The 17,560-nt window shown below is 48.8% G+C and overlaps 1 protein-coding gene across 2 annotated transcripts in view; it reads left to right on the top strand.

Annotated features, from left to right (window-relative positions):
- The window catches only part of COPG2 (coat protein complex I subunit gamma 2), a 37,080-nt gene that overhangs the window by 18,983 nt on the left and 537 nt on the right, over positions 1–17,560 (top strand). For both annotated transcript variants that reach the window (XM_084808979.1, XM_084808978.1), the window contains exons 13-23: positions 253–348; positions 5,471–5,714; positions 6,993–7,068; positions 8,444–8,547; positions 9,591–9,716; positions 10,525–10,587; positions 10,856–10,995; positions 12,086–12,257; positions 13,722–13,819; positions 15,890–16,028; positions 16,425–16,523. In XM_084808979.1, the coding sequence (XP_084665105.1) occupies positions 253–348; positions 5,471–5,714; positions 6,993–7,068; positions 8,444–8,547; positions 9,591–9,716; positions 10,525–10,587; positions 10,856–10,995; positions 12,086–12,257; positions 13,722–13,819; positions 15,890–16,028; positions 16,425–16,523 (1,357 nt within the window). The remainder of the gene's footprint in view (positions 1–252; positions 349–5,470; positions 5,715–6,992; positions 7,069–8,443; positions 8,548–9,590; positions 9,717–10,524; positions 10,588–10,855; positions 10,996–12,085; positions 12,258–13,721; positions 13,820–15,889; positions 16,029–16,424; positions 16,524–17,560) is intronic.

Below are 17,560 nucleotides of genomic sequence, written 5' to 3'. Positions count from 1 at the left end.
ACCCCTTCCCTTCTTATCTCGCCTCCTTCCTTTTCTCTCCTCTGTCTGCAATGAGGTGCTGTTTTATTTTCTGGCAGCTGAGAAGACGCTGTATGTTCCTTTTTTTTACCTTGAATAAAGTTTGTTTTTTATCCTTCTTCTGTTTCATCTTGACGATAAGGGTTAACGGACTGTCTGTTGCATCTGCCGTCTGCAGATTTATCAGACTGCCCCCACGCTTCACTCAGGGCTTGTGCTGCTGTTCCCTTGCAGGTTGTGGTGGTCCAGGCTATCAGCGCCCTGTGCCAGAAGTACCCGCGGAAGCACAGCGTGATGATGACCTTCCTCTCCAACATGCTCAGGGATGATGTAGGTTTTGCCTCGCCTGCCTCGTGTGCATGTGGGGCCATCCTGCGGGGAGCCGATATCCAGGGCCCCCTCGCTTCTCACTGGGGGTCATGCCTTGTCAAACATGGATGGTTGAAAACAATTCATTGGGTCAAAAGCCGCTAATGCTTGTATTTTGGTGATGTAGCGTAGCCAGCACATATTTTCATGCAAGCCCAGTTACAGGGTGTGCTGCGCTTGGATTATATTCTCCAGCACTTGGCTACCATTGTAGAAACTCCTCATCAGTCCCTGAATAAAGAAATGGATCTAGAGGTGATGCTGTTATAAGCAGTATGACCCTGATGGGCTCCGCCAAAGGCCCTAGTCCTTAGGTTTGATACCACCACAACTGAAACCCAATGTACGCCATAGCATATCGACATGCATGTTTGTAATTGTGTATGTTACTCAGTATGGTGATACATATGTTTGTAAACGTGTATTCTAAGATACTTGGAGAAAATGCAGTTGTGTGTGTGTACTGGGTTTTGGTTGTGCTGGCATTGTGCTTGTGAAGTCCCTTTTTGTGGCTTAGATTTGGATCCTGGTCCTCTGATGTGGTGGAGTTGCCACAGAATGAGTTTGCCTGTGCATGTCTCCATCGTGAATACTCCTCCTCTGAGACAGGCCTCCACAGTGAGGATCGAGGAGAACTTGAGCTTTTGGCAAAAGTCTAGGATATTGGGGGTGGGGGGTAATATGCTCTTGTGGCTTATGGCCAAGAAAAATAAATGTGAACTATCACAAAAGCCCTAAAATCAAACAAAAATGGTAAAAACCAGAAGAGGGTCAAGGTAATCTTCATACTGTTTTTCTACAGCCTCTGGTTATATGTCCATCCCCGCTATTTTTGCTAGCAAGCAGAAACTCATTGCTCTTGGCCCCCAGGTAACTGGGACAGAAAAGTACTCCGCTTTGGGGCATGGTAAATTTCCAGTCTTTCTATGGAGGAGTTCCTTCGGGAGTGTCCTCAGTGCAGAAATCATGGCTAGTAGCATTTTTTTGGTGATAAATACGACTCCGAGAATTGGACATTTCAGGCACCACTTCTTACCGAGACAGTTCCTGCTGTTTGTGGCACTTGTGAATGGCCAGGGTGGGCGCCAGTTTTCCAAAGGGAGGGTGGTTGGATTTCCATGGCCTTCATGGATACTGTCCTTGCGAGATCTTTGCTTTGAGCCTTTAATATTATGTCCTATTTCCAAATGTCTCTGCCACCAAAAGGGGTGCTTGTTGTTTATTCGGTCAGTTGCTTCCGACTCTTCATGACTTCATGGACCAGCCCAAGCCAGAGCTTCCTGTCGGCTGTCGCCGCCCCCAGCTCCCCCAAGGTCGAGTCCGTCACCTCCAGAATATCATCCATCCATCTTGCCCTTGGTCGGCCCCTCTTCCTTTTGCCTTCCACTTTCCCTAGCATCAGCATCTTCTCCAGGGTGTCCTGTCTTCTCATTATGTGGCCAAAATACTTCAGTTTTGCCTTTAATATCATTCCCTCAAGTGAGCAGTCTGGCTTTATTTCCTGGTGTATGGACTGGTTTGACCTTCTTGCAGTCCAAGGCACTCTCAGAATTTTACTCCAGCACCACAGTTCAAAAGCATCTATCTTCCTTCGCTCAGCTTTCCTTATGGTCCAGCTCTCGCAGCCATAGGTTACTACGGGGAATACCATTGCTTTAACTATGCGGACCTTTGTTGTCAGTGTGATGTCTCTGCTCTTCACTATTTTATCAAGATTTGTCATTGCTCTCCTCCCAAGAAGTAAACGTCTTCTGATTTCCTGGCTGCAGTCAGCATCTGCAATAATCTTTGCACCTGGAAAGACAAAGTCTGTCACTGCCTCCATGTTTTCTCCCTCTATTTGCCAGTTCTCAATCAAGCTGGTTGCCATAATCTTGGTTTTTTTGAGGTTTAACTGCAACCCAGCTTTTGTACTTTCTTCTTTCACCTTCGTCATGAGGTTCCTCAGCTCCTCCTCGCTTTCAGCCATCAAAGTGATATCATCTGCATATCTGAGATTGTTAATGTTTCTTCCAGCGATTTTAACTCCAGCCTTGGCTTCATCAAGCCCAGCACGTCGCATGATGTGTTCTGCGTACAGGTTGAATAGGTAGGGTGAGAGTATACAACCCTGCCGTACTCCTTTCCCAATCTTAAACCACTCCGTTGTTCCGTGGTCTGTTCTTACCGTTGCTACTTGGTCGTTATACAGATTCCTCAGGAGGCAGACAAGATGACTTGGTATCCCCATACCACCAAGAACTTGCCACAATTTGTTATGATCCACACAGTCAAAGGCTTTAGAATAGTCCATAAAACAGAAATAGATGTTTTTCTGAAACTCCCTGGCTTTCTCCATTATCCAGCGGATATTGGCAATTTGGTCTCTAGTTCCTCTGCCTTTTCTAAACCCAGCTTGTACATCTGGCAATTCTCGTTCCATGAATTGCTGGAGTCTACCTTGCAAGATCTTGAGCATTACCTTACTGGCATGTGAAATAAGTGCCACCGTTCGATAGTTTGAACATTCTTTGGTGCTTCCCTTTTTTGGTATGGGGATATAAGTTGATCTTTTCCAATCTGTTGGCCATTCTTGTGTTTTCCAAATTTGCTGGCATATGGCATGCATCACCTTGACAGCATCATCTTGCAAGATTTTAAACAGTTCAGCTGGGATACCGTCATCTCCTGGTGCCTTGTTATTAGTAATGCTTCTTAAGGCCCATTCAGCTTCACTCTTCAGGATGTCTGGCTCTAGCTCACTAACCACACCGTCAAATCTATCCCCGATATTATTATCCTTCCTATACAGATCTTCTGTATATTCTTGCCACCTTTTCTTGATCTCTTCTGCTTCTGTTAGGTCCTTGCCATCTTTGTTTTTGATCATACCCGTTTTTGCCTGGAATTTACCTCCGATGTTTCTAATTTTCTGGAAGAGGTCTCTTGTCCTTCCTATTCCTATCTTCTTCCGCTTCTGCACATTGCTTGTTTAAAAATAATTCCTGATCTCTTCTGGCTAACCTCTGGAATTTTGCGTTTAATTGGGCATATCTCCCCGTATCACTGTTGCCTTTTGCTTTCCTTCTTTCTTGGGCTGCTTCCAGTGTCTCAGCAGACAGCCATCTTGCCTTCTTGGTTTTCTTTTTCTTTGGGACGTTTTTTGTTGCCGCCTCCTGAACAATGTTGCAAACTTCTGTCCATAGTTCTTCCGGGACCCTATCTACTAAATCTAGTCCCTTAAATCTATTCTTCACCTCCACTGCATATTCATGAGGCATATTCGTGAGCTCATATCTAACTGATCTGTGGGGCTTCCCTATTCTCTTTAGTCTGATTCTAAATGGTGCAATAAGAAGTTCGTAATCTGAACTACAGTCAGCTCCAGGTCTTGTTTTTACCAACTGCATAGATGTCCGCCACCTTTGGCTACAAAGGATGTAGTCAGTCTGATTTCAGTGTCGACCGTCTGGTGAAGTCCATGTATAAAGTCGTCTCTTAGGTTGTTGGAAGAAAGTGCACAGTGAGTTGTCTTGGCAAAATTCTATCAGCCTATGTCCTGCTTCATTTTGTTCTCCCAGACCATGCTTGCCTGTAATTCCAGGTGTTGTTTGACTACCCACCTTAGCATTCCAGTCTCCTGTAATGAAAATAACATCTTTGTTTGGCATACTATCCAGTAGGTGCTGCAGATCCTCATAGAACTGATCTACTTCTGCTTCTTCAGCATCTGTGGTTGGGGCATATATTTGGATCACTGTGATGTTAAATGGCTTACCCTGAATTCGAATTGAGATCATTCTGTCATTTTTTGGATTGTATCCAAGCACTGCTTTAGCCACTTTATTATTAATTATGAAGGCATTTCTTCTGTGGTCCTCTTGTCCACAGTAGTAGATCTGGTGGTCATTTGATGTGAAGTGGCCCATTCCAGTCCATTTCAGTTCACTGACACCCAAAATATCTATATTTAATCTTGACATCTCTCAAATAACCACATCCAATTTGCCCTGGCTCATAGATCTTACATTCCAGGTTCCTATGGTGTGTTGATCTTTAGAACATCGGATTCGTCGTTCACCACCAGCACCATCGGCTGCTAGCCGTCCTTTCGGCTTTGAGCTAGCTGCGTCATCACATCTGGGGCTAGTTGAACTTATCCTCTGTTCCTCCCCAGTAGCATTTTGACCATCTTCCGACCTGGGAGTCCCATCTTCGGATGGTATACCGACATATCTCTGGTTGTACTGATCCATTTAGTTTTCATGGCAAGAATCCTGGGGTGGGTTGCCGTTTCCTTCCCCAGGGATCGTATTTAGCTAGAACCTCTAAAAGGAAGCCGTGGTTCCTGGCTACATACATTCTTGTTCCTTAGGTGCGTGGGACAGATAACATTTGTGATTTCTGAATTGGGTGGGCCAAGTGGTTCAGGAAGGAAGAAGGGCCCCATTGGATATATTATTGTCTTGACCACAGGTGGCTATAACAAAACAGGACATGAAAGGCAAAATGAGCAAACATACAAAGCACAGCTAATTAAAAAACATCATGTATCCTGAAAACAATCAGCTACATGGGTGTCCATATAAATTTTGTCAGTCTTTCTGCCACCAAAGCAAAAGGAGCCACTTCCTCTGTAAGAAACTTGCTGATTTCATTTTTTGCATTTCTAAGAGCCTTTAAAACACCCTTCCCCAGCCTGATGCACTCCAGATGTGTTGGACTACAACTCCCAGCATGCCCCAGCCAGTCATGCTGGCTGGGGCATCCTGGGAGTTGTAGTCTGACATACCTGGAAGTTGCCCTACTTGGGTAGACTGCACTAAAACAATTACCTAGATGTAGTTTAATCATTTTTACGTGGAAGTAGAATTCTATCCACTGCTCTCATAAAAATAGTTCAGGAACAATGCGATCGTGCTCTTGCAGCTGTGGCAGCACTGCGGAGGGTGCCCATTAGGTGTGACCGTCCGTTGATTCTGTGCATTTAGAAGCGACAGCTAGGCAGGTCGGTGCACCCAACCCAGGCCGAGCGTCTGGGCTCAGCCTGCGCTCTGAGCATCCTTTGGCTTGGACCTCTTTTTCCCTCCCCATCCTCCCCCAGGGTGGCTTTGAGTACAAGCGTGCCATTGTTGACTGCATCATCAGCATCATCGAGGAGAACCCCGAGAGCAAGGAATCCGGCCTGGCTCACCTCTGCGAGTTCATCGAGGACTGTGAGCACACGGTCCTGGCTACCAAGATTCTCCACCTGCTTGGCAAGGAAGGGCCCAGGACCCCCGCCCCTTCCAAGTACATCCGCTTCATCTTCAACAGGGTAGTGCTGGAAAATGAAGCCGTGAGGGCTGGTGAGTGGGGCCACCTCAGCTGTGGGACGGCTTGACTTGTGTGCCTGGAGTCCAAGGAGCGGGAAGGGAGCAGGCCTTCCAGGAGAAGGTCCTTGGGTATTGGACCCTTGGATGGCACCTCCGTCTGTCTTTATACCATAGCTGGTATGAATGCCCTGGATCTTTCTGCCCAGCAAGGATGTTTGTAGGAGCCCCAGGGCCTGTGGTGTAAAGTTAGGGTTAGCTTTTTCTCGTGAAGGGTGAGCCTGCAGTAGCAGGCAGCCCAGGATCAGTTGTGAAGGTACACGTGCGTTTCTTGCCAGTGCTGCCTTTCAGAGTTTTTGATATGCAAGCAGATGTGGAGAGGCTGAAAGCAATCGCTGAATATGTCTTTATCTGGTTAAGCATCAGTGTGGCATACAAAGAGAATGAGGATACGTGGAAAGAGGAAGCTGTGACGGGGGGAATAAGGGAATGAGAAGAGGGGATTTGGCCAAGAGATAAAATGGTTTGGCAGTAGCAAAGCAGGGCATTGAGAGGCCAGGCACGTCTGAAAAAGCGTTCCTTTTATGGAGAAGACCAGCATAGAGCCCTTCACCCTGAGATTCTAGCCATCCATGTTCAGGAAGTTTTCTTTTCTAGGGGAACACTGAAAGATGCAGTCTCCCGTCTGCAGTCAAAAGTGGTCCAGTTCAGGCTCAGCAGTACCACACTATTCTGGAAACGAATGGAAAGGGAAAGCTTTGGTGGAGGCTGGCAAGTGGAGCAGCAGGAAGGGTCTTTCTCTCTTCTGGGCTTCAGGGCTTTTGCAAGGAGCTTTTTGTTTTGGCCTTCTCATGGAAGAAGCTGCTCACTTCATCCTGCCTTCATTTATGTATTTTTATTTCCGTCTTACTTTTCTACACCAGAGTGCACTCGTAGGAACCCGTCAAAGTGGTGTACAGTAAGGACACAAGTATTAAATGGAAACCTTATAAACAGCGTGAAAACAATATAAAAGCAGCATAAATCATTCATGAAATGCCTGACTTAATTTTTGAAAGGTATTTTGAAAGCCCATCTAAAAATGGGAAAAGAGGGAGCTTGTTGGATCTCTTCTGAGGGTGTGCCAGAACTATGGCACCATCACTGAGAAGGCCTTGTCCCTTTTGCCTGCTAACCATATCTCCACTGGAGACCAGCTAGAGATCGGGGCCTCAGACAGGAAGGTTTGTGTGGTTCCGTGTGGTAACCTGATCCCAGGCTATTTTAAAGATGGTTTTGGTTGCCTCTGGCTACAGACTCTGTCTTCTTCTACAGCTGCCGTCAGTGCGCTGGCAAAGTTTGGGGCCCAGAACGAGAACCTGCTGCCGAGTGTCCTGGTGCTCTTGCAGAGGTGAGTGACCCAAGGCAAAACATTTCAAACCTGATAACTTCCAAAATTAACCCTTTGGGGTGGGTTCTGCTGAAATATCTTGGAATGTTTGCTGTTTGCCCTTCCTGGCATTTGGCTGGGGGGTGGGGGGTGAATGGAACAATGGTAGAAAGCATACATCTGAATTCTGTGTGGGATTTTTGGAACAAAAATCAACAGCCCTAAAGGTAAACGTAGTGAGTGTTGCCATAATATTGCAAAGCTAAAAGTAGCAGTTTATAAAGCCAGTAAGAAAGCAAGAAAGACTCTTTTAGCTAGAGATATAAGCAAAAAATACATATATTTCAGGAAGTGCTGGTGGGTTTGCTGTGTAATCCCACCTGTCAGGATTGATTCTGAGTGTATGGAGATAGTTAGCAGTTCAGATTCAGAAGGGGAACAGCCAGAACCGGGGGAGGCATCTTCCCCAGCTAGTTCAGATATGGATAGGCATGCTTCTCGGGAGGCTAGCGCCCAGATGGCTGGGCCTGAAGCCCCGCCCCCCCCTGAGAATCCAGGAGGAGGAGAGTGCAGTCTGAGGGATGCTAGACTGTGGTTCAGAGCGAAGTGGGAAAAGTTAGAGGTGGCGCTCAGACGGCTGACCCAGTTGGCGATGCGTGAGGGTCAACGGAGGGGAGCATCACTGGATGGGAGGGGTTTCCCTCCCTAAGTCATTCTAGCCAGCAAGTCCCTGTTCAAACTGCTAGCAACATTGTAGCCCCCATTTGTCTCCCGTGCTGTTACTCCTTTGTAGCCTGGGAGTCTTCGGGGATTTGCATCTGTAATGAACCTGCTGATGGTGAATTAAAGATGCGAGACTGAAGCCTCTCTTCTCGTGTGTGTGTGTGTGTGTGTGTGTGTGTGTGTGTAAGGCGGGGGCCAAGGGAACATGACACCACCCTTTCTCTTCTAATGACACCCATTTAGCACCGCCCGCTCCCAGCCACGCCCCTTCTCTAAAGATCCGAAGTAATGCAAAACAGCACGGCCACGCGTGTGGAGAGCACCTTCCCCTCATTCCTGAGAAACTACAGCCTGCCCTTCCACACGCTTTAAACTGCAGAGCACGGTCTCCAGGGCTCTCCATGTAGGCCCAGCCTCTGCCCCCACCTCTCTTAAGAAACCAGAGGACTACCTCAGACTACCCCCCGCAGAAGCCCCCCAAGCCCTTCTGAGAACACCATTCAAAAGTGCGGTTTAGGAACTTCTGGCGCGTGCAAAGTTTGTGGCTGTACTTTTGGGCCGCCATTAACCCACTGCTGGTGCTGCTCCCCTGGCTGTCGCTGCTCCCTGTTGCCGGTCCTCCCTCTGCTCCCGCTCCTTGCTGACGGCTGCGCTCTCCTCCCTGGCCCTGCAGGTGCATGATGGACAGTGACGACGAGGTCCGGGACCGAGCCACCTTCTACCTGAACGTGCTGCAGCAGAGGCAGCTGGCGCTGAACGCCGCCTACATCTTCAACGGTTGGCGCTGGCCAGGAAGGGCGGGCTGTGCCTGGGAGCCCTTGGCAGGGGACAGGGAGGGGCCGTGCAGCGGGGCGCTCTCCCGGGCAAGGGGGGTGCTGAGGCGGGAGCATCAGTGTGGCGCTGTGCCACCGCTTGGGGCTGCTCTGTATGATGCGTGACACTCTGTGGGCTTTGCCTGTCAGCCCTTCTGCCAACGGGAAGCATCTGGGTTCTCTCAGTTGTCCAAAGCTGGGGTTCTGAAACATCTTTCAGCCTGCGGGCCAAATTCCATTTTGCAGAAGCTCTCGGGGGCTGGATTCTAGTGGCGGCAGGGCCAAGACACCAGAAATGCCAGTGTGCTTTAAGCTGAAGTTATTCCTTATTACATTTGTATCCCTCCTTTTCCCCTCTTGCAAGGAACCCCAGGCAGCGCACACGATCCTCCTCCTTTCCATTTTATCCTCACAACAACCCTGTGAGGTAGGCTAGGCTGAGAGTCAGTGACTGGGCCAGAGTCACCCAGTGAGCTTCATGGCCAACTGGGGAATAGAACCTGGGTCTCCCGAGTCCCAGTCCAACGCTCTAACCACTGCACCACACTGGTTCTCACCACACCAGTAACTAAGCCTTAGGAGAGACAAAAACTTCACAAAGGCTGGGAAACCACCAAACCATCAGCAGCCAAGGGAAAGGGGCAGGGCAAGAAGAAGAGGAGGGGCCATGGGGGGATCCTCAGAGGGCCGGATTCAACCCACTAGCCTGAGGTTCAACAGCCCCGGTGTAAAGGATGGTGACCCAAAGCTCTTCTCTGGGGGTCCGCTCCTGTTTCTCTCTGGGCCAGCTTTCCTCAACCTGGTGCCCTCCAGATGTGTGGTCCAGCACATCTGGAGGGCACCAGGGTGGGGGAGGCTGCTCTGGGCACTCGGGAGACCATATGCTGTGTTCCACAGCGTGGTCACAGTCAGGAACATCCTCGTCTCACTGTATTGCAAGTGGCTTCTGCCTCTCAGCTCCAAGTGATTCTTGGTCCGTCACATGGTAATCCCTTCCGTATTTTGCAGGTTTGACAGTCTCCATTCCTGGGATGGAAAAGGCACTGCACCAATATACGCTGGAGCCTTCGGACAAGCCTTTCGACATGAGGTCTGTGCCGCTAGCCACTGCCCCCACCTTTGAGCAGAAAGCAGGTAATGGTCCAGATGCCTTTGAGGGAAGCACATTGTCTGGCTAAGGGGGATCCTCTGCTCCTAATCTGGAGCACCACCACGCCTGCGCCAAGCCCGAGGCAAGGACACAGAAGAGCAGCATCCTTGGCGGAAGCTGCGAGCTTTCCCCGTCTGAGCATTGCTTGGAAGCTGTGCAAGACGGTTGTTTGAGTGGCCATGTTTAATCGAATGGGTAATGTTCAGCTTCTGGCAATCCTATTTGCTGTGCATTTTATTCTGCTGGGTTACGTCAGGTGGGGTGAATTTTTAAAAAGACCAAGTACATTTCACACGCTGTTTGGATTGCTTGGGCTGAGCTGCAGTATGGTTGAGACAGGTGTTTGAAGAGACCGAAGGCCACCGACTCCAGCTGCAGTGGGTCCCCTTAAGACCCCCACCCCTCTCATGGCACTAAGGCCGAGCGAGCAGGGAGTTGTAGCTGCAGTGAGAGCGCCCGCGAGGGCGGGGTGGGGGAGCAGAAGCCGTCACCACTTGGCTGCCTCCATAATTCTCTGAAACTGCAGGACCAGCGTGGCTCCCTCGTCTTGAGGGAGCCATCCAGTGTAGAGGGGTACACTCTGTGTGTGTGTGTGTGTGTGTGTGTGTGTGTGTGATTAATGTTCCCTTTGATAGTTCCTGTGTGTGAACTGGTTGCTTGCCTGCCTGTGACAGGCACAACTTGGAACTTTTACGCAAGTCTGGGTCTTTGCGAGGTTTTCTCTACATCCGAGGTTGTCCTGGACCCCTCTTGGTTGGAAATGTTAATGGCTGCTTGTGTGTCTCATTTCAGAGATCGCCCTGGTGGCCAGCAAGCCTGAGAAACTGGCTCCTTCACGGCAGGACATCTTCCAAGGTAACTGAGTTACTCCAGCGCCACATGCTTGATGCCTGGAGAGCCGCAGAAAGCTGGGTTTTTACGCCATTCTCCATAGAGCAGCCTGCCCCAGCCTGGTGCCCTCCAGATGTGTTGGATTGCAACTCCTATAATCCCCCAGCCAGCTGTGGAATTATGGGAGTTACAGTCAAGCATGGCTGGAGGATACCAGGCTGGGGCAGGCTGCCGTGGAGATGCATGTGGCCTGCCTGCAAGGCTGACTCTGGGCCCTTGTTTCCCCATGTAGAACAACTGGCGGCTATTCCAGAGTTCAAGAATTTAGGCCCACTCTTCAAGTCCTCCGAGCCAGTGCAGCTAACCGAGGCAGAGACGGAGTATTTTGTTCGGTGTATCAAGCATGTGTTCTCAAATCACGTCGTCTTCCAGGTAAAATAAGCATCAGAGTTGTTGCCAGAATGATGAGGGAGATGTTAGGAGCAGAGCACCAAGCCAGGCAAAACCAGCCTGTGCCTCCGGTCTCCTCCGCTGTGCTCTCTCCTTCCCCATTTTCATAAGCCAGAGTGTTGAACTAAGACAGCCCCAGTTCAAATCCTTGCTCAGCAATGAAGCTCTCAGCAAATGACCTTGGGCTGTCACTTTCTCTCAGCCCAACCCTACTGCACAGGGTTGTGAGGACAAAAGAATGTACGTCCCCTTGAGTTCTTTGACTATAAATCTGATGGGCTCATGAAAACTTGTCATGATCCAGTTCAGTCCGAGGGCACGTAGTCAAAGATCACCTGCTGTAGATGAGTCGCTTCTTTGCACCTCCTAACCATGAGGTCCTTTTCGCCAGGATGGTTCTTTTCACTGACCCGTTCATTGCATGGGTGAGGAGTGAAATGACGGTTCACACTGGTGATTGTGAGGGGGAAATTGGGGGGATGATGGTTCTGTATGGGTGCGAGCTTGTCCATGTAGTGAAAGTGGTGTTCGGCGTGCAGAGTGGAGATGTTGGTCTCCAGGGAGCCATTACTGAGGGATCTGGAGAGGGCGCTGTGTTCTCCAAACGCAGCACTTCTGCCAAGCCCATGTCACGGATCTAGGCCCCGGGCACCTGAGGAATGGCGGGACTCCACCACGTTGTGCCCTGCCAGCAAGAACAGACTCGCGTCCCCTGGCTGGCGGCGATACAGCGTCGCTGCTGCTTTCGCTGGTCCCCTTTCAGCCTTGCTTTTGCGGTACTGTGTGGAAGCCAGGCGGCTATTGGCTTTTTGGCCGGTCTGTTCACAGGGAGGTTGCCAGGGTAGAGCTTTAGTTCTGATTTTAATTCAGGCTGATATCTGAGTTATATGGTATGTGTTGTGAGTGGTTATTGTTTTTAAAAGAGTGTAATTTGTCCTGCCTAAACCCTGGAGAAAGCGCAGGGTAGAAATCCAAACCAAGAAGAAAATCCACAGCTGTTTAGTGTTTGCTCTCTTGCTCGCTCTCTGTCACATGCTCTCTCTCTCGCTCTGTCACGCTGTCTTTCTTCTAGTTTGACTGTACAAACACGCTCAATGACCAATTACTGGAAAAGGTGACTGTGCAGATGGAGCCGTCGGAAGCGTATGACATGCTGCGCTGCATCCCAGCCCCCAGTCTCTCCTATAACCAACCAGGCATGTGCTACACGCTGGTCCGGCTGCCCCTGGAGGACCCTACTGCAGGTACGGCGCGAAAGGGGCAGGGCTTCCTCTCTCCACAGCTGTTCAGAGGAGCCCTCGGAGCGGGCCTGCCAGCTGCTCGGGAGTCAGGAGCGATTGCAGCATGTCACTGTATTCTCCCCGCTCTCCTCTTTTCCTTTCTGCTTTGTTGTTCACGTAGATTTGTAAAGGGCCTACAAGAAATCAACAAGAAAATTAAGGGGAAACACGTTTTTCTTTGGCTCTTGACACGAAGAGCCAGCCTGCACTTCCGCAAGAGAGCCACGACACGCCAGGTCTTCCCCTGTTGAGTCTGGCAGCCAGCCGCTCAGTTTGCTTCCGCTACCTCATAGAGCAGCCATTTCAGGCGGCGTCTCTGTGTGTTTTAAAGCATCTTTTATTTGTCTGTCTGTCTATTACATCTCAGTACTGCCCATTAGCCAAAGCTGTCTCTGTGCGGTTCACAAAACAAACCTAAAACCTTAGGTTACAACAACATAGGAAAATGTAATAAAACAGAGTAAAACCCAAGAAAGAAGCAAGAGAAAAGCCAGCAGCAGTGCGAAGTCCTGAAAACACAATTCACCTGGCACCAAAAAGACTACAACGTAGTACCAGGTGAACTTCTCTGGGTTCACCTTCCACAGCCTTCTCTGGCCTTCCACAGCCGGGGTGCCACCACTGAAAAGGCCCTTTCTGTAGTAGCTTTCCACCTCACCACATTTGGTGGGGGCACCCAGTGAAGGGCCTCTGATGATGATCTTAGGATGCAGGCAGGTATATATGGAAGGAGATGGTCCCCCAAGTCATTTAGGTTAATACCAGCACTTCGACTTGGGTCTGAAAACAGCCTGGCAGGCAGTGCAGATCATGAAGCACTGGCATAATATGATCATATTGTCCAGTCCCCTTTAATAATCTCACTGCCCTATTTTGGACCAGCAGAAGTTCCCAGACTGTTTCCAAAAGCAGCCCCACCTATAATGCATTGCAGTGATCCAGACAAGAGGTTACCAGAGCATGAATAATCGTAGTTCGGTTCAACGTCAGATGGTATATCTTGCCATGGTATGCCCAGGGCTGTTATCATCCTCACTTGGGTCTCTTGCCATGGTAGTGATGCTTTTCAACACATACAAATATCTGGTTGAAAGGATCAAAGCACTCACTGCCAAGGTGCTTGTCTCAGTAAGACTGAGTTGTGAAGATCCATGCTCAGGAGTAGCGACCGCATATTTGTAGCTTGGCACAAAGCCGATTCCCTGTAGGTTACTAGGGATGTAATTACATAACGTACTACGTAACAAACTTTGGTCTCTCCTGCTCACAGTGCCTCAGAATTTGAGTTCCTCAGCTGTCCACTGTATCAAGAGGTGTGGCTGTTTTCCTTTCTGACTTTGTTCTTGTGCAGGAGGGGTGGGCATTGTTTGGGCCAGCTTAACTCCCTCTTCACTAGACGCACTTTGTGCCTTATTTCTCCCACCCCAGTTGCCTGCACTTTTAGCTGCACAATGAAGTTCACTGTCCGAGACTGTGACCCCAACACTGGAGTGCCAGATGATGACGGCTATGATGATGAATATGTGGTAAGCCTGGTGCAGTTATTCTCCCAGCAGGCCTGAGTAGCAAGCAGGCATGGCTTTATCGCCACACTGGAGAGTTGCATAAAAAACTGTTTAAAACCTCAAACTCTTTTTACAAAACAAAAAGCATTACGGTAATCCAGAGGTAATACATAGTGGTAATACCATCTATATATAAGGAAAAAAGCTTTACCCCCAAACTGTGTTAACAATGGTTTCGGGTAAGTCCTAAATCTACTGTCAACCTGATCAGGCTATTTCTTTAGAATCCTGTGCATTGTGGAGACTGACTTTCCTCCTTCAAAATATGTCAGGGATGAGCACCTTTTCCCAAAGTTTAAGATCAGCCAGCAAAGCCCTGCTTCAAGTTCTAACTTATTTGGAAGACTGGTTGGCCCTCCCAAGATGCAGTTCTGTATGGTTGTAGCTCTGGATTGGCCTTTGGAGGGCTGTTCTCCGTTCCATAAACAAGCCATGGCATTCTGTTTCCTTCTGCCTTTGGGAGCTATCATACTTTGTTGTGTTTTGCTCATGGTTGTTCGTGCTTATTTTTTGCTGATGGGTTTTTTATTCTGATTTGAAGAGTTTGTTTTGTTGTGGCAAATGCTGGTTTTTCTTTTAAAAAAATTTAATAGTTGAATTGTAGGCTACCTCGGTAGTACAATGCAGAAAGGCGACATAAAATTCCATAAATAATGTAAAGCACCTTAACTTGAAATGCATGTGATATTTTCTGTTAAACAAACTTCAACGTTTCTGATAACTTGAATTTTAGCTACATCTGTGGGCAGTGAACAAATATGGAGGCAAGCCAATCTCCCCTGCTCCCATTATGACTCCTGCAGGGCTCAGTCCTGGGCCCAGTGCTCTTCAACATTTTTATTAATGACTTAGAGGAGCAGGTGCAGGGAATGCTGATCAAATTTGCAAATGACACAAAATTGGGTGGGATAGCTAACACCCTGGAAGACAGAAACAGAATGCAAAGTGATCTTGATAGGCTAAAGCACTGGGCAGAAAACAACAGAATGACATTTCATAGGGATAAATGCCAAGTTCTGCACCTAGGAAAAAGAAACCAAATGCATGGTTACAAGATGGGGGATACGTGGCTCAACAACACTACAAGCGAGAACGATCTTGGAATTGTTGTAGATCACAAGCTGAACATGAGCCAACAATGTGATATGGCTGCAAAAAAGGCAAATGCTATTTTGGGCTGCATTCATAGAAGTTTAGCTTCCAAATCCCGGGAAGTACTAGTTCCCCTCTACTCAGCACTGGTTAGGCCTCATCTGGAGTCCTGTGTCCAGTTCTGGGCACCACATTTTTAAGAAAGATGCAGACAAGCTGGAGAGGGTTCAGAGGAGGGCAACAAAGATGATCAGGGGACTGGAAACAAAGCCCTATGAAGAGAGACTGAAAGAACTGGGCATGTTTAGCCTTGAGAAGAGAAGACTGAGGGGAGATAGGACAGCGCTCTTCAAGTACTTGAAAGGTTGTCACAGAGAGGAAGGCCCGGATCTCTTCTCCATCATCACAGAGTGCAGGACACGGAAGAATGGGCTCAAGTGACAGGAAGCCAGATTCTGGCTGAACATCAGGAGAAACATCTGTTAGAGCAGTACAACAGTGGAACCCATTCCCTAGGGAGGTGGTGGGCTCTCCCACACTGGAGGCATTCAAGACGAGGCTGGACAGCCACCTGTCAGGATTGCTCTGACTTGGATTCCTGCACTGAGCAGGGGGTTGGACTCGATGGCCTTGTAGGCCCCTTCCAACCCTACTATTCTATGATTCTGTGGTATGGCTTCCTCCAGTTACCCCTTGGAGTAGAACACATGTTGGAGGCAAGGGGATGGGCAGACACGTGAGGTAGGGAGTTGCTTCCTTGGCTGCTGGGCCGGCTGGTGCTTTATTTGGGGCGGAGGGCTGCTGGTTGCAAGCCACTGGTGTGTACTGTGCAAGTGATGTGGCACATCGGGGTTCAGGTGTGCTGCCTTCCTTGGCAACCCAGCTAGCACCTCAAGAGTGCTTATACACCTGACGTGCCAACATCCTTTTCCCTTTCAGCTGGAAGACCTGGAGCTAACTCTCTCTGACCACATCCAGAAGGTTCTGAAGCCCAACTTTGCCGCTGCCTGGGAGGAAGTGGGGGATGACTATGAGAAAGAGGAGACCTTTGCTCTCAGCACCATTAAGACCCTGGATGGTGAGATGATGGCAACTTTTTTTTTTAGTCAGGATGCGTTCCGAGGAAGATGACTCAAGTTTGCATGTCAAATTAATTCTTAAAAATACCATCGGGCTCCCAAGTGTCTTCTCAAGGTTTTGGGGTTAAGACTTCCTAGTGTCTCTTCCAAGCGCTGATGTACCTTCTGATAGCTAAGGAACAGAAAAATAAAGACTATCTTTTAGCCAAAGTAGGGAAAGGGGAACCCGACATCACCATTTGCCAGTAGCAACCCAGACATCCCCCTTTACCAAGGCAACTGGCTGCTGTCTCCTAAATCCCATGATAACCCTTCTGACCACTTTGGATCTGACTGTGCACTTGAGACAATGCAGGACTAACCCCGGCTCTTTTTGAAATCCTCTCTGAATGTAGAAGCCGTCAACAACATTGTGAAGTTCCTGGGCATGCAGCCGTGCGAGAGATCAGATAAAGTGCCAGAGAACAAGAATTCCCACACCCTCTACCTGGCTGGTAAGAATCTGTCATGGAGACAGTTTAGCGATGATATCTGAGCTTCCTGTCACTGAAACGATGCCTCCGTGAGGGAATCCTGAGAACGGAGTTGTAGTTGACCCCGAAAATCTTGTCCTGAGAACATAGTGGGAGCTCCCTTGTTAGGAGGGAAATGCATTCATTCCCATCTCCAGGAACAGATATCCTTCAGTATAGAGCTGAAGGTAACTTTTAAGATCTAGCTACTCCTTCTGAACCAGGGATCACATCTATCCAAATCTTTGCCCCATCTGCTCCTAATGGCTTTGAGTGATGAAGAACCAATGCCCTCAGGGTTAGAACTAGTTACAAAGTTCTTCTTGTTGTCCGACCTCCAGAAACCACGCTCCCTGCCCCCTCATAGCCGGCACGGTTCTTTCCGCATTGCTGCTGTCTCCGCATTTGTAAATGGAGCACGGAGAGTGCAAACACAGGGCATTCCCGTGGGTGGGGAGGAGACCGCAGGACCTGTTTTAGGCAGCTTCCTATCTGGCCGCCAGGCCCCTCCCCGAAGCCACACTTAGATGCTTGAAAATGCACAGCTAGCCACAAATGCGGGGCAGGCAAGACACAGAGAGGATCTTCTCCATCCTCTGTGCCTTGGATGGTTAGTAGCCTCTGATTTTAGAGGCTACCAACTATCTCAGTAGGATTGCACCGTATTTTTGGCTGCAGTCTGAGCCCATTATTTATTGTCTTGGCTACAGTAGGCACAGAGAATTGACTCCTCTTAAATGTAGATTCAGTCTCAAATCTGACTTCTGGTCACTAGAACTGTGTACCCCCTTGTAACTTTAAGAAGTGATACCTGAATTGGTTTGTTTTCCTCTGCTCCCCATTCCTGTGTTCAGAGACTGTCCTGTTTTTTAATCTCTGTAAGCACCTAGATAATTTCAGGGGTTGCAGATAACCTACTGAGTAACTTCATGCCCTCTGATGCTGCTCCTGTAGGGCACACCATTTTTTCTAATCATCCCGCAGTATGCCTTATTCCTTGCCTGGATGACTGTAGCTTT

Source organism: Heloderma suspectum, chromosome 7 (genome assembly GCF_057233095.1).
Source record: "Heloderma suspectum isolate Gila_16-S chromosome 7, 16-S_ref, whole genome shotgun sequence".
Taxonomy (NCBI): Eukaryota; Metazoa; Chordata; class Lepidosauria; order Squamata; family Helodermatidae; genus Heloderma; species Heloderma suspectum.
This window is presented reverse-complemented; position numbering and strand designations above follow the sequence as displayed.